General features: G+C 39.7%; 1 protein-coding gene across 1 annotated transcript in view; it reads right to left on the reverse strand.

Annotated features, from left to right (window-relative positions):
* Positions 1 to 1,159: 1,159 nt before the first annotated feature.
* The window catches only part of LOC126191224 (2',5'-phosphodiesterase 12), a 67,844-nt gene continuing 41,940 nt past the window's right edge, over positions 1,160 to 27,063 (reverse strand). The window contains exons 5-8 of the mRNA XM_049932026.1: positions 26,887 to 27,039; positions 23,194 to 23,314; positions 22,854 to 23,005; positions 1,160 to 1,313 (exon numbers count right to left, since the gene is read on the reverse strand). Coding sequence (XP_049787983.1) covers positions 1,200 to 1,313; positions 22,854 to 23,005; positions 23,194 to 23,314; positions 26,887 to 27,039 — 540 coding nt within the window. The 3' untranslated portion in view covers positions 1,160 to 1,199. The remainder of the gene's footprint in view (positions 1,314 to 22,853; positions 23,006 to 23,193; positions 23,315 to 26,886; positions 27,040 to 27,063) is intronic.

Consider the following 27,063-nt stretch of genomic DNA (forward strand, 5'->3'; position numbering starts at 1 on the left):
CAACCAGATGCAGGGTCCGCCGCTCGTGGTAGCGTACTCGCTTCCCGAGCACGGGGTCCCGGGTTCGATTCCCGGCGGGGTCAGGGATTTTCACCTGCCTCGAGATGACTGGGTGTTGTGTGCTGTCCTCATCATTTCATCATCATCCAGGAAAGTGGCGAAATTGGACTGAGCAAAGGTTGGGAAATTGTACGGGCGCTGATAACCACGCAGTTGAGCGCCCCACAAACCAAACATCATCATCACAACCAGATGCAGGGAGAAACATTTACTGTCTGCTGTTGCAGGAAACAATATTATTTCAAATTTTACTTCTAAAATTGTTTAATGCTAAAAGGAATGTACAGGATAACAAGTGGGCTAATTATGAAAGTAAATGTATAGCTTTCTACGTCTTCCATAAATATTCCAGGCCACACAAGCAATTACATATCATTTTGTTACGGTCATACTTATTTTAGAATGTGACTGCAACATTGTACTTGTAACCAGAAAGTACTCAGCAGATCTATTAAAGTACTCAGTAAGTGTGGAAGAGTGTGTTCACTTGAAGCCATTCCCATTACTACACATACCAGGCAAATCAAGCATTGCCAGAGAACTCAAAAGAACTTAGCATCAACATTTAAAAAGACTTGCTGGTTGCAGCAAGACATAGTACTGGGATTATTTTCTTGCTGTGTCACTCACATAAGGTATAGAATGGGTAACGGTATAGATCAGATCTTGACAAATGAAGTTAATAAAAGTGTAAACTGACGCATTCCATGCTCTATAACTTACAGTTAGTGTGATCCACAGAACATAGGACTAATTAATTTGTCCCCGGTCACATCAATTAAGAACTAACAATATAATAAGTGAAGGTTTCCACTTCATGTGTAATGTAGGCATGCTCGTTCCGAAGTGCCGAGCCCTAACAATCTGCCCTTTGTTAAAGTCACTTGTGTCTGTGGTTTTGCCAATTTGAAGCTCTCATAGTCAATAGAATAATTACCCACTTGTCTCTGCTCTGCTTATATACTTTTCTTAGTGCATCATGTGCCTGAATGTCGCCAGTTGCCATTCAGTCTTGTGATGGCCAGTGGTTGTAACATTTTCTACATATTATCTGTGAGAAAATGGTCACATTTCAGTGAATGAAATAAGAATACAGTACTCCTTACAATAATTCATTGTGTGCTTTATTTTCTCATTAATCAACTCTCTTTCCATTTCAAATCAGCTACTAGTGCTAAGTGATCTGAAGGAAAGACAACATTTGGTAATGCAGTGTGCTGTTTTAGTTCCTCTTCAGTAGGTAAAGGAACAACCTGGAAACAGAAGATAAACCATATTGAATATAAAATTGTAGATTTTTGATACATATCTGCTTACATACAGAAGAAAAACACACAAAAAATTATGACTGGACATCTCACCATAAGATAAATGATGGGTGAGGACAAGCATAATCTCGTCCACTGCCAGCACACACACACACACACACACACACACACACACACACACACACACACAGAGAGAGAGAGAGATATATCCTTGAGAACCAGGAAATTCAAACGAAGTCCTGGAATTTAAAACATTCTATTCTACTGTAATAAACAATAAAGTCAATATTTTTGTATGTTTTATGAATTGGTTTTGTTTAAAAATGTGCAATAAAGAGCAGAAAAGTTTGGAGCAAATCATTTAAGAAGCCTTGATGAGTCTGAAGATGATGGAAAGGAACCATCTGACAATGATTCAGATTAAATGTCACCTGAAAATAGCAATAGTGTAATACTTTTTAAAGATGAATTGCTGCATACGTTTATCATATTATTTTCACAGATTGTGTTCTCCTGAAGGGTTCTTGACAGGTACATCAGGAACTGAATCAGAGCATACGAGTCCATTGAATGTAACACTGGACTGTGTATCTCTCAATGTTTCAATTTGTATAACGTCATAGCGCTCTATGAATACATAATTTTGCTTTGATCTTGTGTTTTGTGAGTTTCTGTAGGGGAAAATTTGCATAAAATGAAATAAAAAATCACATGTTGGCCTATGTATTTCAATACTAAAACTTCTTTTCAATTTTTTTCTGTGATAATTACTATTAAATTTAAGTTTCATCTGTGTAGGCAGGTTTAACATTAGCAATACCAAAACATGCATATTTAAAGTGGAAAGTTCGATAAACCTAAAAATATTGTGAAATTCAAACAACATATTTGTACACATGAGTTTTAACTTCCAAAAACATCACATATTTTAGCCAGTCCATGGGGAACGACAGGTACCTATGAGCTATCTAGGAGCACAACTCCATATCGATTAGGGAGAGATGGTCATTTTATTGCGAACTCATGAGATGTGAAAGAAAATATAGAAAAAATAAAAAAAATAAATTAATACTGGGTAACCGTCATTGGAGTGGTGGGCTAATAAGTAGAAAGTTTTATACAATGTTTCATAGACTTTGACAGCATCCAAAGGAATTTTTTCAATATTTTCGAATGAGTGTCAAAAGTTTTGATGAATTACTTCACATGTTAATCTTATTATATCTTATATTTCATTCAATTCACTCAATGTACAGTTATGGAATTGGCATCAATGTGTTTTGGAAGAGTTGCACTATGTTTGGATTTTTGTTTTATGTGCGGCAACAAATTATTAATATGATTTACGGACACTTTACGAAGATGCGTTTTCTGATGAGGTTACCAAATTTTCGACATACTGGCAACATTTTTGGTATTGAAGTTTGGTGAACACACAACGCAAATTACATCTTAAGAACACATCACATTTTCATCTACACCAAACCAGAACTGTTACAGATTTCTAACATGCGATAATTTCAGTTAAATACGACACACCATTGTCCGCTCACTAACGGTCGCCCGTGCAGTTTTGTTTTGAGAAACAGATCTTGAGGTTTATAATTAAGCAGTTATTAATTTTTCTGATATTCTTCCATTCAGGCTCAGGTGAAGTACATTCGCCAGCAAGCTTTATTCATAACAAATTCCTAGAATAAAGTGCATTCTTCGTTTTAATCATACGACTCCCTGTGCTGACAGTCAGCAACCAATGGGGAGTGAAGAATGCATGGAAAGTGCTAATTTTGTCACCCATGCATGTGGCTATCAAATCCTAGCAATGCAGTGACAAACTTGTCACAGGCTGTTCACGAGTTGGCGGACAAAAGTGTCACTTGATTGCTACGACGTAACATGCACACTCTTCTCCATATATACCCACAGACTGGACAAGAGTGACAAAACAGTCACGGTAAGAAAAATCACTTGTGCGCACTAGCCGTAAGTGTTAAAACAGGAACAAAACATTTTCTTCCATGTTTTTGTTTCTCTTCGCAACGCGGCTTCGAAGGCTGACGAAGTATAGCCGACCTTGATGTCGATAACAGGGCATGAGCAGGACTGGAGCACCTGCGCACATGTCTCAGATTCACACACCTGATATGCATATAATCAAATATTGTAAATAACATTTTTATAGTGTAATCTAATGAAATAAGTATAAAAGCTAACAAAATATAGGTATTTCATTCTGTTCTGTTTAGTCAGGTCAGGTGCCATGGTGGTCTCACTGAATGTTAATGGAAGTTCAGTGGTTGGTACACAATGTGAGTTATTGTTCAGATTTATGATAACAGATGGACAATTTTTGTATTACCATCATGGGAAAAGTAAAAGGAACAACTATATATCAAGCTTGTTATGAATTCAAGTTTCTGTGGGTCAAGAGAGGAAATGTTAACACAGATGCTATGTGTACATGGTGCAATACTTCAATAAACATTTCTTCTATGGGGCAAGCAGCTCTTACCAGCCACATACATTTGAAGAAACACAATGGAAAAGAAATCCTTGCCTCTCAACATGTTTTTGACAAGCGACAGTCACGAAGTGAATAAAAGAGTAGAATCCACCCGCAGTAATTCAATGTAACTTGTTGCATATAAAAATAATTTAGTTTTGTTATTTCAGTATACTTCAATTGTAGAAACATTTAATTCATTTACTTATCAAACACAAATGCTCAAACTAGCAGGGGCTCACATCTGCAAACCACAGTGAAGTGGTGCAGCCCACTGTACCTGTTATTAGGGTTTCTTCCCATTCCATTCACATACCGAGTACAGGAAGAATGACTGATTAAATGCCTCTGTGCATGCTGTAATTTGCTTAAATGCCTGTGTGTGTGCTGTAACTAATCTTACATTGCCCTCACAATTCCTGTGTGAGCAATACATAGGGGGTTGTAGTATATTCCTAGTCGCCACTTAAAGCTGTTCTTGAAACTATTCAAGTAGGCTATCTAGGGATAGTTTACATCTATCTTCAAGTCTGCTAGTTCAGTTTCTTAATCATCTCTGTGACACCTTCCCACGGATCTAAGAAATCTGTGACCATTCATGCTACATTTCTCTGTGTACATTCAATATCCCCTTATCTTCTGTTAGTCCTATGTGGTATGGATCCCACACATTTGAGCAATATTTTAGAATTGGTCACACATGTGACTTAAGCAATTTTCTTTGTAGACTGATCGAACCTTTCCCATATATTACCAATATATCAAAGTCTACCAACTACACTACCCACAACTGAGCTTATGTGAAGAATCCACTTCATATCCCTACAAAGTGTTACAACCAGGTATTTGTATGAGTTGGCCGATTCTATCAGTCATAGGATATTATGTTTTTTTTTCCTTTTTGTGAAGTGCACAGTTTTACATTTATGAACATTTAAAGCAAGTTGCTAATCTTTGCACCACTTTGAAATTTCACCAAGATCTGACTGAATATTTGTGCAGCTTCTTTCACACAATAGTTCATGATAGATAACTGTATCATCTGCAATAAGTCTGATGCTACTATTATTTTTGTTTACATGGTCATTGATATAAGACATGAACAGCAAAGGCCCCAGAACACTTCCCTGGGGCACACCCGAAGTCAGTCCTACATCTGACGACTCTCCATTCAAGATAACATGCTGCGTCATCCCCACCAAAAAATCCTCAATCCAGTCACAAATTTTGCTTGACACCCCATATGATCACACTTTCAACAATAAGTGTAGATATGGTGCTAAGTCAAATGCTTTTTAGAAATCAAGAAATACTGCATACTACCTGACTGCTTTGATCCAAAACTTACAGTATGTCACGAGAGAAAAGAGATAGTTGGGTTTTGTGTGATCAATGTTTTCAGAATTCCTGTCTGAGATGCGGCACCTCATTAGCTTTGAGCTCAGAGTATGTTCTAAGATTGTGTAACAGATCGATGTCAAGGATATTTGATGATAGTTTTGTGAGTCATTTCTACTATCCTCCTTGTAAACGGGTGTGACCCATGTTTTCTTCCAACTACTGGGCATGGTTTTTCGGATGGGGGATCCATGATGGATTATCATTAGAAGAGAGGCTAACTCAGCCACAAATTCAGTATACAGAGACAGGGATTCCATCAGGCCCTGGAGCTTTGTTCCGTTTTAACGATTTCAGCTGTTTCTCAATACCACTGATACTAATACTTATTTCACTCATCTTTTCAGTGGTCTAAGAATTAAATTGGGGCAATTCTCTTGGGTTTTCCTTTGTAAAGGAACATTTGAAAACAGAGTTAACCATTTCTGTTTTTGCTTTGCTACCCTCAATTTCAGTTCCTGTCTCATTCACTAGTAACTTTGATGCCACTAACAGTCATTACATACCACCAGAATTTCTTTGGGTTTTGTGAAAGATCATCTGACATCTCTTTAAATAATTGTCAGCAAGATGTTCTTTTACCACTCATGGACATCAGTGCCAAGTTTTGAAATCCAGAATCATCTCATATATGTGTGTGTGTGTTTTTTTTATTGTCTCTATCAACATACCAACAGTTTCGTTTGGTAAGTTACAGCATATATATAACAATAACTTACCAAACGAGAAAGCGCTGGTAGATAGACACAATAAAAAACACACAATCAAATTTCAAGCTTTTGCAACCCAAGGTTGCTTCTCAGGAAAGAGGGAAGGAGAGGAAAAGATGAAAGGATGTGGGTTTTAAGGGAGAGAGTAAGGAGTCATTCCAATCCCGGGAGCGGAAAGACTTACCTTGGGGAGGGGGGGGGGGGGGGGGGGGGGGGGGGACAGGTAGACACTCGCGTGAGCGCACACACACACGCATCCATCCTCACATATACAGACACAGGCAGACATAGTTGCGAAAGTTGTGTGGGTGTTTGTGTGTTTTTTATTGTGTCTATCTACCAGCACTTTCTCATTCGGTCAGTCACAGCATCTTTCTTTATATGCTCCTTGCATTTACATATGTCTGCCTGTGTCTGTATGTGTGTGTGTGTGTGTGTGTGTGTGTGTGTGTGATGCGCGTGCGCGCACGCGAGTGTAGACCTGTCCTTTTTTCCCCGTCTTTCTGCTCCCGGGATTGGAATGACTCCTTACCCTCTCCCTTAAAACCCATATCCTTTCGTCTTTCCCTCTCCTTCCCTCTTTCCTGATGAAGCAACCTTGGGTTGCAAAAGCTTGAATATTTGTGTGTGTGTTTGTGTGTGTTTTTTATTGTGTCTATCAACATACCAGCACTTTCTCATTTGGTAAGTTACAGCATCTTTGTTTATTCAGCACACTTCTGCTGTTGATTTGTTGGAATGCAGAATCTGAATAAAATTTTACAAGTATCTACAGTTTAGAGTACTCAAAGATTTAAATGCAGATATTAAGGAATCTTTTAATGCGATAGGTTGTCTGAATATAGGTAGTTGTGAGCTTCATGTGGTAAATGGAGCATCTGACACTGACATAACAAAAACTAACTGGAACATTATTGCCTTTCTAAGGACAATTTATTTTTTATTTAAAGATTCTCCTATTAGAAGAGCAAAATACATAGAATGCTCTAAATGTACAATCTTCCCTAAAAATTTTTGTTCAATCAGATGAGTAGAGAATATTGATGTTGCTCTTTTGAGCTTTCTCTGATGCTGCATGTATGTTTTAGAATCTATTCCTCCTTTTTGGAAAATATACCTTATGGATGAAAACAATAGAGTTACAGCAAGAAAGTTTGATCTTGATGATAGTACTCAGGAAGCATTAAAGAATGTAAATAGCCCATCAGAGTTGGACATTCTACATCTGTAACAAGAAATGCAAACATGCATTTTAGGAATACTGGGCAAAATAAGACAGTGTTTGCCTTTAGAGTATAAGCTTAGACGGGCTTTCTTGTTTACACTCATTGGTTACTATCAGTTTTTCTTCAGCTGAAAAACAGTTGACATCATGTTTAGATATTCTAGTTTCTAATACTAAACTCTCTGGCATTAAGATTGGCCATGTAAAACAAGAATATATGGGTATTTGTAGTCAAATGCATGTAAAGGATGTCCTTAGAACCTTCAACAGGTGTGAAATATGCTATTCACAAAAAACTTGTGAAAATTTTAAGGATTTTGTTACAAAGATTCTTATCTTATCCCAAGGCAGTGCAAGCATCAAGTTTGGCTTCTCTGTGAAACTTGCTGGCAAGGGAGTGGGAGGGGGGGGGGGGGGGCAAGAAAGAGAGAAAGAAGAAAGAAACTGTTCAGGCAAGACACAAAATCCATACTGTTTTGAAACTTTCTAAGAGCTTAAAACTGCATGTTTCCCATGCAAAACAGAGTCCTTCATTTGCACCAAAATTGGACACACCATCGATTTGTGTGTAGCAAGGTCAAGGGAAGTTTGCACATCCATTCGCCTAGTCATCAAATGTAATGTAACTGAAAATCAAGGGCCACAAATGTAATCAAATCCTAAAATGGCTCAATTACAGGTCATGGGGAGCAGACATTTTAACTCTGCCTCAGTGCTATAATGTCTTCTTGCAGTCCCAGATAAATTATTGGTGCCAGCTTTATGGACTGGAAATAATTACAAGTCTCAAAACCATCAACTATGGTTCCCGGTACTTACAGCCCCAACTCCACATCCAGCCTTTAGTGATCTGCCAAACTATATAAACTATATATACTCACAAATTCTCATTGGACCAAACAAGAATTTATATGCCTTATGGAAGAACTCGCTAGTATTCCATTTAGTTGATCCTCATTTCATGCAAACTGCATTAAAAAAAGTGGCACCTGCAGAAAAGACACTTGCAGTCCACCTGAAAGGACCCCAGTGGATCAAATCTCAATCCTTATTCCACATCAGCTCCTGTGAGAGCCCAAAAATATTTATTTAACAAAATACACGAAGTATAATTTTGTAGCTTCCTATATCAGTACTGACATGTAACAGGCTCCACAAATGAGTTTGTTTCAGTGAACGGCCTCGACTGTTTTGCAATATGCTCTGATTATTTTTTTAGCACCACGCTAGCTAACGAATTCGCTACCTATGAAGTGTGGTATATGCAATCCTGAGGGCATGGAGCAAACTGAACATTATTCAAGTTGCAAAGTCCCTTGTCTACTCATGGCTTGACAAGTCCATTTCAAACCACCTGCTGTATGGCCCAGCAGAGAAACCACTTCAGTCCATCTATAATGCTCCAAAAGGAATAGATATTTCACTGAGTACAAAAGTATATGGGAATTCTGGGTGACTGACAGATAAAGCAGCTACAGACAGTGACATACTGTGACACTGCATTGTCATCACTGGAAGAAGTGACTGCAAATGGCAGACAAGAAGCTACAGTCGGTAAAATGACAACCCATCAAATCTCCTTCCAGCCACCTGGGTGAATGCTGCTAACACTGTTCAATATTAGACAGTGCAGTGTATATACTGCAAACATTACATTTGTGAACATACACTCCTGAAAATTGAAATAAGAACACCGTGAATTCATTGTCCCAGGAAGGGGAAACTTTATTGACACATTCCTGGGGTCAGATACATCACATGATCACACTGACAGAACCACAGGCACATAGACACAGGCAACAGAGCATGCACAATGTCGGCACTGGTACAGTGTGTATCCACCTTTCGCAGCAATGCAGGCTGCTATTCTCCCATGGAGACGATCGTAGAGATGCTGGATGTAGTACTGTGGAACGGCTTGCCATGCCATTTCCACCTGGCGCCTCAGTTGGACCAGCGTTCGTGCTGGACGTGCAGACCGCGTGAGACGACGCTTCATACAGTCCCAAACATGCGCAATGGGGGACAGATCCGGAGATCTAGCTGGCCAGGGTAGTTGACTTACACCTTCTAGAGCACGTTGGGTGGCACGGGATACATGCGGACGTGCATTGTCCTGTTGGAACAGCAAGTTCCCTTGCCGGTCTAGGAATGGTAGAACGATGGGTTCGATGACGGTTTGGATGTACCGTGCACTATTCAGTGTCCCCTCGACTATCACCAGTGGTGTACGGCCAGTGTAGGAGATCGCTCCCCACACCATGATGCCGGGTGTTGGCCCTGTGTGCCTCGGTCGTATGGAGTCCTGATTGTGGCGCTCACCTGCACGGCGCCAAACACGCATACGAGCATCATTGGCACCAAGGCAGAAGCGACTCTCATCGCTGAAGACGACACGTCTCCATTCGTCCCTCCATTCACGCCTGTCGCGACACCACTGGAGGCGGGCTGCACGATGTTGGGGCTTGAGCGGAAGACGGCCTAACGGTGTGCGGGACCGTAGCCCAGCTTCATGGAGACGGTTGCGAATGTTCCTCGCCGATACCCCAGGAGCAACAGTGTCCCTAATTTGCTGGGAAGTGGCGGTGCGGTCCCCTACGGCACTGCGTAGGATCCTACGGTCTTGGCGTGCATCCGTACATCGCTGCGGTCCGGTCCCAGGTCGACGGGCACGTGCACCTTCCGCCGACCACTGGCGACAACATCGATGTACTGTGGAGACCTCACGCCCCACGTGTTGAGCAATTCGGCGGTACGTCCACCCAGCCTCCCGCATGCCCACTATACGCCCTCGCTCAAAGTCCGTCAACTGCACATACGGTTCACAACCACGCTGTCGCGGCATGCTACCAGTGTTAAAGACTGCGATGGTGCTCCGTATGCCACGGCAAACTGGCTGACACTGACGGCGGCGGTGCACAAATGCTGCGCAGCTAGCGCCATTCGACGACCAACACTGCGGTTCCTGGTGTGTCCGCTGTGCCGTGCGTGTGATCATTGCTTGTACAGCCCTCTCGCAGTGTCTGGAGCAAGTATGGTGGGTCTGACACACCGGTGTCAATGTGTTCTTTTTTCCATTTCCAGGAGTGTATTTTGTTACATTATTATCATATTATTTCTTTCCTTCTCAGACGTTATGTCTGGTTAAAAATGGAAAGTGACGCGGACCTTGATCAAGCGTGACTTCCTTTTAACTGTGCGGTATATGATACATTGCATTTAGGAACTTTCGGGTAATTGAACATGTATCAATTCCTACCCCCATGAACGATGGACCTTGCCGTTGGTGGGGAGGCTCGCGTGCCAAAGCGATACAGATAGCCGTACCGTAGGTGCAACCACAACGGAGGGGTATCTATTGAGAGGCCAGACAAATGTGTGGTTCCTGAAGAGGGGCAGCAGCCTTTTCAGTAGCTGCAGGGGCAACAGTCTGGATGATTGACTGATCTGGCCTTGTAACACTAACCAAAACGGCCTTGCTGTGCTGGTACTGCGGACGGCTGAAAGCAAGGGAAAACTACAACTGTAATTTTTCCCGAGGGCATGCAGCTTTTACTGTATGGTTAAATGATGATGGCGTCCTCTTGGGTAAAACATTCCGGAGGTAAAATAATCCCCCATTCGGATCTCCAGGCGGGAACTACCCGAGAGGATGTCGTTATCAGGAGAAAGAAAACTGGCGTTCTACGGATTGGAGCGTGGAATGTCAGATCCCTTAATCGGGCAGGTAGGTTAGAAAATTTAAAAAGGGAAATGGATCGGTTAAAGTTAGATATAGTGTGAATTAGTGAAGTTCGGTGGCAGGAGGAACAAGACTTCTGGTCAGGTGACTACAGGGTTATAAACACAAAATCAAATAGGGGTAACGCAGGAGTAGGTTTAATAATGAATAGGAAAATAGGAATGCGGGTAAGCTACTACAAACAGCATAGTGAACGCATTATTGTGGCCAAGGTAGATACGAAGCCCACGCCTACCACAGTAGTACAAGTTTATATGCCAACTAGCTCTGCAGATGATGAAGAAATCGAAGAAATGTATGATGAAATAAAAGAAATTATTCAGATAGTGACGGGAGATGAAAATCTAATAGTTATGGGTGACAAATTCGTCAGTAGGAAAAGGGAGAGAAGGAAAAGTAGTAGGTGAATATGGATTGGGGGTAAGAAACGAAAGAGGAAGCCGCCTGGTAGAATTTTGCACAGAGCACAACCTAATCATAGCTAACACTTGATTCAAGAATGATGAAAGAAGGTTGTATACAGGGAAGAAGCCTGGAGATACTGACAGGTTTCAGATAGATTATATAATGGTAAGACAAGAGATATAGGAACCAAGTTTTAAATTGTAAGACATGTCCAGGGGCAGATGTGGACTCTGACCACAATCTATTGGTTATGAACTGTAGATTAAAACTGAAGAAACTGCAAAAAGGTGGGAATTTAAGGAGATGGGACCTGGATAAACTGACTAAACCAGAGGTTGTACAGAGTTTCAGGGAGAGCATAAGGGAACAATTGACAGGAATGGGGGAAAGAAATACAGTAGAAGAAGAATGGGCAGCTTTGAGGGATGAAGTGGTGAAGGCAGCAGAAGAGCAAGTAGGTAAAAAGACGAGGGCTAGTAGAAATCCTTGGGTAACAGAAGAAATATTGAATTTAATTGATGAAAGGAGAAAATATAAAAATGCAGTAAATGAAGCAGGCAAAAAGGAATACAAATGTTGTAGTGTTGGCAGAAGAGCCAACACTGTGGGGCAAGAGGAGGCCGATATGCACGCGCCAACTCACGCAGGTGGCGCTAGGTCTGAAACAGGATACGTAATGAATGCTATAAAGAAAAGTACGTAGCTGCTGGAATACTTAACTTAAATCCATCATTTGTATACAGCATTCTTGATGATACAAGTGAGACTCTCTCTAGATATGGTTAATGGCGCCTTGCCAGGTCGTAGCCATGGACTTAGCTGAAGGCTATTCTAACTATCTCTCGGCAAATGAGAGAAAGGCTTCGTCAGTGTAGTCGCTAGCAAAGTCGTCGTACAACTGGGGCGAGTGCTAGTACGTCTCTCTAGACCTGCCGTGTGGTGGCCCTCGGTCTGCAATTACTGACAGTGGCGACACGCGGGTCCGACATGTACTAATGGACCGCGGCCGATTTAAAGCTACCACCTAGCAAGTGTGGTGTCTGGCGGTGACACCACAAATGTCTCAAAAATGAGATCGACAGGAAGTGCAAAATGGCTAAGCAGGGATGGCTAGAGGACAAATGTAAGGATGTAGAGGCTTATCTCACTAGGGGTAAGATAGATACTGCCTACAGGGACATTAAAGAGACCTTTGGAGAAAAGAGAGCCACTTGCATGAATATCAAGAGCTCAGATGGAAACCCAGTTCTAAGGAAAGAAGGGAAATCAGAAAGGTGGAAGGAGTATATAGAGGGTCTATACAAGGGCGATGTTCTTGAGGACAATATTATGGAAATGGCAGAGGATGTAGATGAAGATGAAATGAAAGATATGATACTGTGTGAAGAGTTTGACAGAGCACTGAAAGACCTGAGTCGCAACAAAGCTCCAGGAGTAGACAACATTCCATTAGAACTACTGACAGCCTTGGGAGAGCCAGTCCTGACAGAACTCTACCATCTGGTGAGCAAGATGTATGAGACAGGCGGAATACCCTCAGACTTCAAGAAGAATATAATAATTCCAATCCCAAAGAAAGCAGGTGTTGACAGATGTGAAAATTACCGAACTATCAGTTTAATAAGTCACAGCTACAAAATACTAATGCGAATTCTTTACAGATGAATGGAAAAACTAGTAGAAGCCGACCTCGGGGAAGATCAGTTTGGATTCCGTAGAAATATTGGAGCATGTGAGGCAATACTGACCCTATGACTTATCTTAGAAGCTAGATTAAGGAAAGACAAACCTACGTTCCTAGCATTTGTAGACTTAGAGAAAGCTTTTGACAATGTTGACTGGAATACTCTCTTTCAAATTCTGAAGGTGGGAGGGGTAAAATACAGGGAGCGAAAAGCTATTTACAATTTGTACAGAAACCAGATGGCAGTTATAAGAGTCGAGGGACATCAAAGGGAAGCAATGGTTGGGAAGGGAGTGAGACAGGGTTGTAGCCTCTCCCCGATGTTGTTAAATCTGTATATTGAGCAAGCGGTAAAGGAAACAAAAGAGAAGTTCGGAGTAGGCATTAAAATCCATGGAGAAGAAATAAAAACTTTGAGGTTCGCCGATGACATTGTAATTCTGTCAGAGACAGCAAAGGACTTGGAAGAGCAGCTGAACGGAATGGATAGTGTCTTGAAAGGAGGATATAAGATGAGCATCAACAAAAGCAAAACAAGGATAATGGAATGTAGTCGAATTAAGTCGGGTGATGCTGAGGGAATTAGATTAGGAAATGAGACACTTCAAGTAGTAAAGGAGTTCTGCTATTTGGGGAGTAAAATAACTGATGATGGTCGAAGTAGAGAGGATATAAAATGTAGACTGGCAATGGCAAGGAAAGCATTTCTGAAGAAGAGAAATTTGTTAACATCGAGTATAGGTTTAAGTGTCAGGAAATTGTTTCTGGAAGTATTTGTATGGAGTGTAGCCATGTATGGAAGTGAAACATGGACGATAAATAGTCCAGATAAGAAGAGAATAGAAGCTCTCGAATTGTGGTGCTACAGAAGAATGCTGAAGATTAGATGGGTAGATCACATAAGTAATGAGGAAGTATTGAATAGGATTGGGGAGAAGAGAAGTTTGTGGCACAACTTGACTAGAAGAATGGATCAGTTGGTAGGACATGTTCTGAGGCATCAAGGGATCACCAGTTTAGTACTGGAGGGCAGCGTGGAGGGTAAAAATCGTAGAGGGAGACCAAGAGATGAATACACTGAACTGATACAGAAGGATGTAGGTTGCAGTAGGTACTGGGAGATGAAGAAGCTTGTACAGGATAGAGTAGCATGGAGAGCTGCATCAAACCAGTCTCAGGACTGAAGACCACAACAACAACATCAATAATTACAGATAGGGTTGATACAAGACATAGAGAAGATCCAACGGAGAGCAGCGCGCTTCGTTACAGGATCATTTAGTAATCGCGAAAGCGTTACGGAGATGATAGATAAACTCCAGTGGAAGACTCTGCAGGAGAGACGCTCAGTAGCTCGGTACGGGCTTTTGTCAAAGTTTCGAGAACATACCTTCGCCGAAGAGTCAAGCAGTATATTGCTCCCTCCTACGTATATCTCGCGAAGAGACCATGAGGATAAAATCAGAGAGATTAGAGCCCACACAGAGGCATACCGACAATCCTTCTTTCCACGAACAATACGAGACTGGAATAGAAGGGAGAACCGATAGAGGTACTGAAGGTACCCTCCGCCACACACCGTCAGGTGGCTTGCGGAGTATGGAGAAAAAAAAAAAAAAAAAAAAAAAAAAAAAAAATTCTGTAGTTGTATATATATGTTTGGATGTAGCTGTATTGCGTTGATGTACTGGTGGATATTGTGTGGTATGACTCCTGTAGTTGATGGTATGATTGGTATAATGTCCACTTTATCCTGATGCCACATGTCCTTGACTTCCTCAGCCAGTTGGATGTATTTTTCAATTTTTTCTCCTGTTTTCTTCTGTATATTTGTTGTATTGGGTATGGATATTTTGATTAGTTGTGTTAATTTCTTCTTTTTATTGGTGAGTATGATGTCAGGTTTGTTATGTGGTGTGGTTTTATCTGTTATAATGGTTCTGTTCCAGTATAATTTGTATTCATCATTCTCCAGTACATTTTGTGGTGCATACTTGTATGCGGGAACGTGTTGTTTTATTAGTTTATATTGTATGGCAAGTTGTTGATGTATTATTTTTGCTACATTGTCATGTCTTCTGGGGTATTCTGTACTTGTTAGTATTGTACATCCGCTTGTGATGTGATCTACTGTTTCTATTTGTTGTTTGCAAAGTCTGCATTTATCTGTTGTGGTATTGGGATTTTTAATAATATGCTTGCTGTAATATCTGGTGTTTATTGTTTGGTCCTGTATTGCAATCATGAATCCTTCTGTCTCACTGTATATATTGCCTTTTCTTAGCCATGTGTTGGATGCGTCTTGATCGATGTGTGGCTGTGTTAGATGACACGGGTGCTTGCCATGCAGTGTTTTCTTTTTCCAATTTACTTTCTTCGTATCTGTTGATGTTACGTGATCTAAAGGGTTGTAGAAGTGGTTATGAAATTGCAATGGCGCAGCCGATGTATTTATTCCTCCTTCCTTTCTGCTTAATGTGAATCTTTCGTTTGCTGAATGTATGTGATGTATTCTATATTTGTGGCATTGTGACCGTGTAGGTGTATTGAGTGCTTCTAGGTCTGTGTTACTCCATTTCACTACTCCAAATGAGTAGGTCAATATTGGTATAGCGTAAGTATTTATAGCTTTTGTCTTGTTTCTTGCTGTCAGTTCTGTTTTCAGTATTTTTGTTAGTCTTTGTCTATATTTTTCTTTTAGTTCTTCTTTAATATTTGTATTATCTATTCCTATTTTTTGTCTGTATCCTAGATATTTATAGGCATCTGTTTTTTCCATCGCTTCTATGCAGTCGCTGTGGTTATCCAATATGTAATCTTCTTGTTTAGTGTGTTTTCCCCTTAACTGTGCTATTTTTCTTACATTTGTCTGTTCCAAAAGCCATATTTATATCATTGCTGAATACTTCTGTTATCTTTAGTAATTGGGTGAGTTGTTGATTTGTTGCTGCCAGTAGTTTTAGATCATCCATGTACAGCAACACGTACGCTGCGTATTTTCGTATTACGAAAACATACATTGGAAATCCACCAAACACCGCATGTTACTTTCCGAACCATTGAAACCGAGATTTCGATGCGATTTTGTAAGCCGTTCGTAACTCATGTCACGTGATCTCGCCAGCCGATGACAGAGGATATTCAGAGCAAGGGGCACGTGATGTAGTCAGCCAATAGCAACACCAGTGTTAAGTAGCGCGCCAAACAGGGAAAGTTAATAGTTTAAATTAATATACATAGTGTTGTTACAGGAAAAGCAAAGCTTTCACATAAAATATTGGTCTCAAGCTGCAAGAGAAGCTAAGCTTTCGCATATACTGTTGATCTTTTTTGTGCGCGTTACACACAAACGTGCCTGTAAAATTTTTAATAATGACATAAATGTCTGACCTTCAGGGTTCGAGGGTTCGAAATGCTTCTAAATGGCTCGTCATCAGACACCTGATTTTTAAATGAGAGTCAAACGCTTTGTGATTTAATAAATTCACGATCCATTCTTGTACGTAGTTCAACTTACGTAAAAGGATATTTACTTTGAAAGTAACACTTTTCAAACCACCAATCGTAATATTTTCCCGCGACCTGTTACAAATAGGTTCGTTTCAGCAGTTGCCAGAGAGCTCAGGTAACAGGCGACACCGCGCTTGGGTAGATATCATGACGTAGGAAGCCCGTATGTACGTACGTGTAAAAGATCATCAATGAAAGATGATACTGCAAGAGCATCGGAATTTCGTGAAACATATTAAAATGTGCACATTTAAAGTGCATACTTAAAGGCACACTCGTATGTCCAGATTCCCAATGAAGTACCGTAGACCCCGACCTGATATTAAGCTTTTAAGTGTGGTTTTCAGGATGTAAATTTTCTTGGAGCACCAGTACTGTATTATATCATGTTTGGTTCTTTATTATGGCATAATGCCATACGTGCTAGAAAATGAAAACGTGCACTTGAAATGCAGCGAACAGTTGAAACTACCCAGTACTGTGGAATTAAACATTTCGTTTCAAACACATTGACTGCCTCTGCGGAAAAGATTAGCAAAAGTCAAATTTCTTTAGCAAACAGACAAAAATAACTTCATTGTTCCGCAAGGCGATTAATGCTTGACTGTAAGAAAGGTGGAAATAAAGTAAAATCTGAAACTAGTGACATATTTCAACCTTTAGTAATTATGTGAATGTGTTTTAATTCACATGATAGCTCCCAGCCACGGATATCCGTTTTGTTTTCATTTGACGTGAGAGTAAACGAAGGGGAAACAGCAAAATAACTGAACGTAAACACGGGTCACGTGGAGACTACCCACTATAGCTCAGATTGCTCTGCGCATCAGCCCCGGATCTACGACATTTCCTCACCTGGTCAATACTAAAAAAAATCGAATTTTCAAAATATGTTCATCTTGTAGCGCACATCTTTCTGAAAAGTCTGAAACATAAAACGTATGTATTCGAGGAAATGTAAGACATATTATTTGGTCTTAAGTATGCCCAAGTGCAGTTCCATGCCTCTTCATAAAACATTTTTCTACTGCACATCCAAACTATATTCAGGAGAGTGGAAATTGAAATGTCCTGTGGTGCCTCTCCTGCTCCCAGTCGGCCGGTTTGGCAGTCTGCCTCTCTTAAAAAAAATCTCGCAATTAATAGCGGATGGGATTATTTGTAATCGAGAGAACAAGAACTCTTCGGAAAATCTGAACTCTTCATTGCCCATTAGTTAATAACTTGCTGTTTTGTGTGACATAAAATTAAATATAGGATATATAAAACCAGTACTGACAAGAGATAAGCAAGAAATTACACATTTCTTCGAACCTTAGCGCCTAGCATTTTTTCTCTCTAATCTTGCTACAGCTTTACATGGCGTGTTTTCTTTTCTGTGAAAGAATCTTCTACCTCATCAAAGTTTGTCAAACGTTTTGCTACATGGAAAATCGAAATGTAGTTATCTAATACTGAAAAAGTTGTTAATACAAATAATACGCAAGACTGGTGTGGTTTCTCGATCTGATTATGTCTATTTTGTCACTGTCTGCTACATAAAACAAAATAGGCCTTTCTATTACGGCAGCAATTTTATAACACACCAAATAAACGAGACTGTTTTGGCACAAATGGTCATTTTTATAACACGACAGAATATAATCCAATAAGTATCAATATCAAATGCCTATTAGGCGTACTACAAGCAAAAACCTTTATGTTAGGAAATAGTTTCACGTTTCATTCATATGCACCAGCTTCTCTAGCATGAGATCGAAAACAAGTATTACGAAATTTTTTATAAATTTGGAATCGTCTTATTCTTCCATAATTTGTGTGATGTCCTCGTTCTAACAAACAATTCTGTCATCACCAATTCTGTAGCTATTGCTGCCACTGTCAAAATTTGTTCGCCGATTAACTTCACTAACCCTGCCAGAATCACTGGTTTAGTTCTCCCGAAATTATTCTCCGGTTAGGCGTTGTTACGTGTTCGTACAACACGTTTTCCATGTTACTTCCATAATAGAACTTAAGCGGCTGGTAGCCGGGGACTGTACTACTGGTCCTTACTAGTGTAGCGATCTGGCCAAACATTTTCTGTCAAAACTTCATTTTCTTGGACACACCGAGAAGATAATACATAATATTTCTCACCTGTTATTCCTGTCAGTCGTTTATTTCCATTCTGATAGTATAAATCTATGGATTTCGCTAGTAATTATAACAACGCTGATCATTCGCACACCCAATCAGCCACATAAGCAAACAGCGACTGGCATTCATCCATTCGGCTTTACTCCACTCAGCGCGTATAGCCCCGTCCCCTTTTGTCTGTGGAAAGTTTATTTCTAGATGCGACGAGGATTCTCCTGACAGAGACATCACGTACACTATGCATGCATTCAAAAGTCAGCTTATGATTCATTCAGAAATCAACTTAAAACGTGTTCAAAAACCAACAGAGAAGCGTTTCAAAATCATATGACTAATTGATAGGCAAACGTGCGCTGAATGCTAGGTGCTTTGTGAAACAAGTTTTTTTTCCCCTCAATAATATGAATTAGGCGCCCCCATTTCCCGGAAGTATCTAGCTGCTTGTTGCGACTGCTTGCACAGCTAACAGCCACATTCCTGTTGACAGAAGCGGGAGAATCTACTACTCAAACGTGACTCTACTTCGCATGCGCATGAGCCCGCGCGTTAACTGCTAAAACCAATCGAATGTAAACAGTTGCGACTTCACGCTCATTGGAGGCAATTTGTTGTTATGAAGCACTGCATAGTCTTCCTAAAGCCTTTGACACATTATCAATCGGCAGACGCTTGCATGAGCACTTATGTCGTCCTGGTATATGGCGCATTTCCTTTGCAGTTAAGTTATTTTCGTTTTTTTCTCTCGTTTATGTTTTATTGTTGAAGTATTATTCTGCAGTAGCGGGATACAGTAATATCCTTTGTTAGTGTGTCGGTTCTTACTAGTCAAAATTACAAAAATTTAACTGAAAACTAAAACAATGAAAAATTCCCGGAATTCTAAAAATATCCCGGGTTTTTCCCGGTTTTCTCCCGGATGAAAAAAATCCCGGGTTTTTCCCGGATCTCCCGGTTGTCCCGGGTCGTAGACACCCTGATTTAGCATGTTGGATAGTGGGTTCAGAGCAAGGCAGAACCAAAAAGGACTCAATGAGTCTCCTTGGTATATTCCACATTTAATCTGTATTGGCTGTGATGTGATATTATTTGAATTTGTTTGGATATTAAAAGTGGTTTTCCAATTTTTCATTACTATGTTTAGGAACTGTATCAATTTAGGATCTACTTTGTATGTTTCCAATATCTGTAGTAACCATGAGTGGGGTACACTATCAAAAGCTTTTTGGTAATCAATGTATGCGTAGTGCAGCGACCTTTGTTTAGTTTTAGCTTGATATGTCACCACTATATCTATTATCAGTTGCTCTTTACATCCTCGTGCTCCTTTACAAGGCCTTTTTGTTCTTCATTTATAATTTTGTTCTGTGCTGTATGTGTCATTAATTTCTGTGTAATGACTGAAGTTAATATTTTGTATATTGTTGGTAGGCATGTTATGGGGCGATATTTTGCTGGGTTTGCTGTGTCTGCTTGATCTTTAGGTTTCAGATAAGTTATTCCTTGTGTAAGTGTATCAGGGACTGTGTATGGGTCTGCAATGTAATTGTTAAATAATTTAGTTAGATGTGAATGTGTTGAGGTGAACTTCTTTAGCCAGAAATTTGCTATTTTATCATTTCCAGGGGCTTTCCAATTGTGTGTAGAATTAATTGCTCGGGTGACTTCATGTTGCAAAATTATCACTTCAGGCATTTGTGGTATCATCTTGTATGATTCTGTTTCTGCTTGTATCCACCGTGCGTGTCTGTTATGTTGTACCAGGTTTGACCATATGATACTCCAGAAGTGTTCCATGTCTATTATGTTTGGTGGATTGTCTATTTTAATGTGTGTGTTATCTATTGTCTGGTAAAATTCCTTTTGGTTTGTGTTGAATGTTTGGTTTTGTTTCCTTCTATTTTCACCTTTTTTGTATCTTCTAAGTTGTTTGGCCAATGCTTGTAATTTCTGCTTCTTTTCATCTAATTGCTCTATCGCTTCTTGTTGTGAGATTTTACCTAACCTTTTTCGTTTTTTGTCTGATATTTCATTTCTTATAAATTGTGTTAGCTGTCCGATGTCTTTTCTCAGTTTTTATATTCTGATCGCCTGTGTTGCCATGCTGGTTTTGTGGGTTTCTTCTGTGTGTTGGTTGGTTCTGATCTCTGTCTAGTGTGTATATTTAGTGTAGTGAGTGCTCCTATATAAACCAGTAGCTGTAACTCTTCCATAGTTGTATTTTCATTTATTATGTTGTGTATGATTGTGTTGATAGTTGTTATTGTTGTTTCGACTTGTGGGTTATTTGATGGTCTATGCATGAATGGTCTAATGTCTGTATTTGTGTCTTTGTATTCTATATATGTCAACTGAAATTTTTCTTCTATATCTAACATGTGTGTCACTTCATGTTCTATTTGTGCTTGTTCTGGTGGCTGTCTTAAGATTTCGTTTTCCTCTGATTGTTTAATTGATGTGTGTTATTCTTTGTTTGTTTGCTCTGGGATGTTTGAGTCCATTACTGTATTTTCTTCTTCTTCTTCTGATTGCACATTATTTTGTTCCAGTATTTGTTGTACTTTTTGTTTGATGTTTTCTAATTCTGACTGTGGTATCCTGTTATTTTTTATTATTACACGAATCTGATCAGCTAGTTGTTGTCCTGTTAAAACTTTTAATTCTGGGTATCTGGTAATAAATGTTGTGTATACTTGTGATCTGTATCCAGTTGTGTTGGTTCCTAAGTTTGTTGCTTGGTAATAACAGAACATCAGGTGTCGGTTAACTTCATCTGACCATCTCATCCTCTATCTTTGTTTTCCTTCTAGAGTGGTTGCAGGAAGCATATCCTGTAAAACACCTCTATTTGGATTTAAATCATTTTCCGTGTGGCTAGCAGTGTCGTTACCATTGTGGACGGGCATAGGGTTCAAGCGTCGTCCCCGACCATGACAGCACTTGTCCGAGGCTTCATTAGTTCAGTCCTGAACCAACTAATCACACTACAAGGAGGATTAGCCCTATTAGTGGTTTGTTCTTTTCGTCGCCTTTTACGACTGGCAGAACATACCGAAGGCCTATTCTTTTCCCGAGCCTCCACGGGAGTCATTATTATTATTATTATTATTATTATTATTATTATTACTTTATTATTGTGTTTTTGAATTATTTAAATTCAATTAGGTAATTGACAGGCTTAGAATAAAAGTGCTCAAAATCACACTGTGGTGCACCCTTACCACAAAAAGCAATAACCCTCTTATGAGGCAGCATTCATCTGTATTTCCTCGCACAACTTTTGTAGTAATTCATCACAATTAACCCAGTTTTGACAGAAAGTTTAAAATACTTTACTTCTGTCTTGCAATGTGTAACACATCACAGTGCCAACTCTCTCATTATCTTGTGTTTTAATGTAAAATCAATATCTATTATTGCCCACCTCATCATTATTCTGTAAGTAAAACATCAATGTTACTCTCAAATCACTGCTTTACATCAAAAGGTTACTGCTGTATATATTTTTAATGAAAGCCAGCTCAAGTCATGCACAAATACATTCCACTAAGTGCAAAATGAAACTTATTGTAACTTTAATGCAAAATATCTTGCAGTGTATTAACCCTAACAATACCACAGTGGTGGGTGGGTTTATTTCATGCCTACCTTTTTGTAAATATTGTACTCTATTCATGGACTTTATACTTTAAAATTTTCAAAAAAGTTTTTATTGTTTTAGTGACATCATCTACCAGATCCTTTAACTGTTTTAAATTTTTCAGTTAAACTTCCTAAAATTATCTGATTAACAATAATACATATAACTATTCACAACATCTTTTTAAAACATATATGTGGTTTAAGTCAACAACAACTAACAAAATTAGTAACTCCTTCTTCTTCTTCTTCTTCTGTCATAATGTAACCCTTCCTTCCTTTGCTGGTAGCATACATAATTGAAAATGTGTTGGTATTGCTATGACAGTGCTGAAAGATATTTTCAGGTTCTGGACCCTAGTTACACATCCGTAAATCTTTAAAAACATGTTGTTACTGAAAGTAAAAAATGATTAACAAAATTTGATTTTATTTTAAGTTCATTTGTTGTGGTCATAAAGAAAGCTGACAACCCCCCCACCCTTTCCCCCAAACCCTCTCCGTTGATATTGCTACAGTTAGTTAATAATTAAAAGTAACATTAAATTATATCCATTAGTTTAAGTTACATACCTGTGTCACCTGTAAGTTATCTGTCTGGAAGAATATATAATCTAAACATCCAGCAAATCCTTCAGTGTAGTTTGTGAAATCTGGTGTCCCACATGCACTTGCAATGTTGAATTTGTGCGACAAACAAACACCCTTCACAGCCTCTGCTTCATCTGTACAAATGAGTGGAATAGCTAACAATACAAGACTGCACTGTATAGACGAAAGCACACAGCACGCACAAGTTCATTTAAGTCTCAAGGCAATTGTCTTTAAAGATATTACATATTTTCTTATTACAAAAGAGATTCATTACCACTAAAGTTAAAATTACAAGATACGTAAAAGAAATATCACTTACTGCTTGACCAGTCGACAGCATCTTCCGTAACCACCTGCTGCGTCATAAGTTGATAGACTCCACATTCTGGTGTGCTGTTGAAGTCGCCACACAAGAGAAGTGTCGCCTCTTTGTCTGGAAGCTACAAGAATAATTTAATCTACAGCATTTTTGGACCAAATTCACAGTTTTGAAACATTATTTCGTGTGACAGACAATGAGGCATACGAGGACTGTACATTAAATTTCTTTGCTCTACGTATATTTGAGTAACATTATTCTACATAGAGGACGTGAAAGAACTTGCCCCCCTTCTAAAAGCCGTGTACTGCAAGTATCTAGAGGAACGGAAGGTTCCAAATGATTGGAAAAGAGTACATGTAGTTCCAGTTTTCAAGAAAGGTCGTCAAGCAGATGCGCAAAACTATAGGCCTACATCTCTGACATCAATCTGTTGTAGAATTTTAGAACATGTTTTTTGCTCGCGTATCATGTCATTTCTGGAAACCCAGAATCTACTCTGTAGGAATCAACATGGATTCCACGAACAGCGATCATGTGAGACCCAACTCGCTTTATTTATTCATGAGACCCAGAAAATATTAGATACAGGCTCCCAGGTAGATGCTACTTTCCTTGACTTCCGGAAGGCGTTCGATACAGTTCCGCACTGTCGCCTGATAAGCAAAGTAATAGCCTACGGAATATCAGACCAGCTGTGTGGCTGAATTGAAGAGTTTTTAGCAAACAGAACACAGCATGTTGTTTTCAATGGAGAGACGTCTACAGACGTTAAAGTAACCTCTGGCGTGCCACAGGGGAGTGTTATGGGACCATTGCTTTTCACAATATATGTAAATGACCTAGTAGATAGTGTCAGAAGCTTCATGCGGCTTTTCACGGATGATGCTGTAGTATACAGAGAAGTTGCAGCATTAGAAAATTGCAGTGAAATGCAGGAAGATCAGCAGCAGATAGGCACTTGGTGCAGGGAGTGGCAACTGACCCTTTACATAGACAAATGTAATGTATTGCGAATACATAGAAAGAAGGATCCTTTAGTGTATGATTATATGATAGCGGAACAAACACTGGTAGCAGTTACTTCTATAAAATATCTGGGAGTATGTGACGGAACGATTTGAAGTGGAATGATCATATAAAATTAATTGTTGGTAAGGCGGGTGCCAGGTTGAGATTCACTGGGATAGTCCTTAGAAAATGTAGTCCATCAACAAAGGAGGTGGCTTACAAAACACTCGTTCGACCTATACTTGAGTATTGCTCATCAGTGTGGGATCCATACCAGGTCGGGTTGACAGAGGAGATAGAGAAGATCCAAAGAAGAGCGGTGTGTTTCATCACAGGGTTATTTGGTAAGTGTGATAGCGTTACGGAGATATTTAGCAAACTCAAGTGGCAGACTCCGCAAGAGAGGCGCTCTGCATCCCGGTGTAGCATGCTGTCCAGGTTTCGAGAAGGTGCATTTCTGGATGAGGTATCAAATATATTGCTTCCCCCTACTTATAACTCCCGACGAGATCACAAATGTAAAATTTGAGAGATTCGAGCACGCACAGAGGCTTTCCGGCAGTCCTTCCCGCGACCCATACGCGACTGTAACAGGAAAGGGAGGTAATGACAGTGGCACGTAAAGTGCCCTCCTCCACACACCGTTGGGTGGCTTGCAGAGTATAAATGTAGATGTAGATATACCGTATTTACTCGAATCTAAGCCGCACTCGAATCTAAGTTGCACTCGAATCTAAGCCGCACCTGAAAAATGAGACTCGAAATAAAAGAAAAAAAAAAAAAAAAAATCCCGAATCTAAGCCGCACGTGAAATTTGAGACTCGAAATTCAAGGGGAGAGAAAAGTTTTACGCCGCACCTCCAAATCGAAACAAAGTTGGTCCATTGTAATATAAGACACAATTTAGGTCGAATGAATAACGATACAGCTACAGTAGTTTGGTTTGAGTTGTAAGCTTAGCAGTTAAGCTTCACCAGGTAGCAGCCATTGCTATGCGTCAGGCGCTCCGTCCGTATTTATACGGGTACCCTTCCTTTTTCACTTGCTTCGTCTGGTTTGAATTGATTGCTTATTTTGCTTTGATCTGATAAGTGCCGTTTTCTTTGTTATAGATGTCTATGTCACTCTAAGCTGAAAATGCATTACTGTACTATGTCACGTATTGTTTGTCGCATTCTGATAGTGTGTGTTTACGGCCTGTCGCCGCTCGCGGCATGGCTTGCTTTTGTGATCGCTACTGCCGCTTACAATAAATAAAAAAAAGAGAGAGAGAGAGAGAGAGAGAGAGAGAGGAATCGTCTCATTAGCGAAACAATGGCAAAAGACTGCTATTTGTTGTTACTTACACTGCTGCTTTCTTTGATAACGTTTAACAAGAACCAAATAATAGACTGCATATGATAGAACATGTTCTGAACGAGAGTTAGGCGAAAATTTTTCTCCGTTTGAAAATCTTTGCGGCCGCTTCTTTAGTACACCAAATTCCGCACAGAAATTAGAGTCATCTTGCCGTGCTTCACTTCTGACTGTATCACTATTAGGTATAAGAATAATACGAATATAAACATGACAGGATATGTACATTCTTCCGCGTTTGCTGTTGTCTCACTCTAGTTTCGTAGTTTATTAGGCAGACAGGAATTAAATGAGAGAGCAGCAAACACGAAGGAATACATGGCAAAATGTTTATATTCGCATTCTTTCTTATGGTGAAGAGAATACTGCATGTGATTCACATTTCATCAGGTTCCTATTAGCAACCATCTCTTCTCACAGGTAGGAAAAAATTTAGAACGTAGAGTTGGCCATATTGACAAACATCCCAACAGTCTTGCCAGTCGGATTTTCGTAGTACATTGAAATTCTGCTACATTCGAAGATGAACAATACGGAATTTGTACTTACATCGTTGGATAATGTATGAAAATGCTGTGGTCGAAACTCAGGGCGGAGAAAAAAAGCTCGTCTTCCACCCTTTTTTAAAAAACAATTATTTACTGACGCAGAGGTTTTGGCGCCAGTATTTATCTTTGTGCCTACAAAGCATGCCTGTATAGCGTTACATATATTCGACGGGAGAAGTTAGTTGTGGCAGCACCTACCAACATTTTTCAGAACTTCCGCTTGCTTTGCACTCGATTCTAAGCCGCAGGCGGTTTTTTGGATTACAAAAACCGGAAAAAAAGTGCGGCTTAGATTCGAGTAAATACGGTAGATACTATTCCACAGAAGTAGAGAAAGGGATTCACAATAGCCAGATTTCTGGTTTTACTGTCCTCAACTCAACTCTAACCAGTAACTTAGCCAATGGCTCATGACTGCCACAGCACTGCAGGGTGTGCATGCGGTATATTGTATGACCATATAGTCTCTGTACATTTTCATGTCTGTATCAGTTCCAGTTTCGTAGATTGCTACACAACCAAATACTGGGAATATTATAATGTTCATATAATTCATCTTTTCAGTGGTGCAATAATTAAACTGGGGTAGTAATCCCGGCTTGTCTTTTTTATACACTGAAATGTGTACAAATGTTTGCTGAACTCCCTATGACTGACTTACAATGAAAAACTGCTCTCAGCCTATACAGTATATTTTTTCTTTTTTTTTTTTACTAATTGACTTACAGTGGAAAACCACTCTCAGCCTATACAGTATATTTTTTCTTTTTTTACTTACCGATCTTCTTACACTTAGTAAAATATCTTGAAGATACAGAATTATCATTCCAGCCTGCAGAAGTCGTATGTGGTCAGCATCCGGATGGAAATATAGGTGGGTGTTGCCAACAACTAAACATCTTTGTGAATTAACACAATCCAGCACAGTGACCTTAAATAGTAAAGAATGCAGGTT

Source organism: Schistocerca cancellata, chromosome 6, assembly GCF_023864275.1.
Source record: "Schistocerca cancellata isolate TAMUIC-IGC-003103 chromosome 6, iqSchCanc2.1, whole genome shotgun sequence".
Lineage (NCBI taxonomy): Eukaryota > Metazoa > Arthropoda > Insecta > Orthoptera > Acrididae > Schistocerca > Schistocerca cancellata.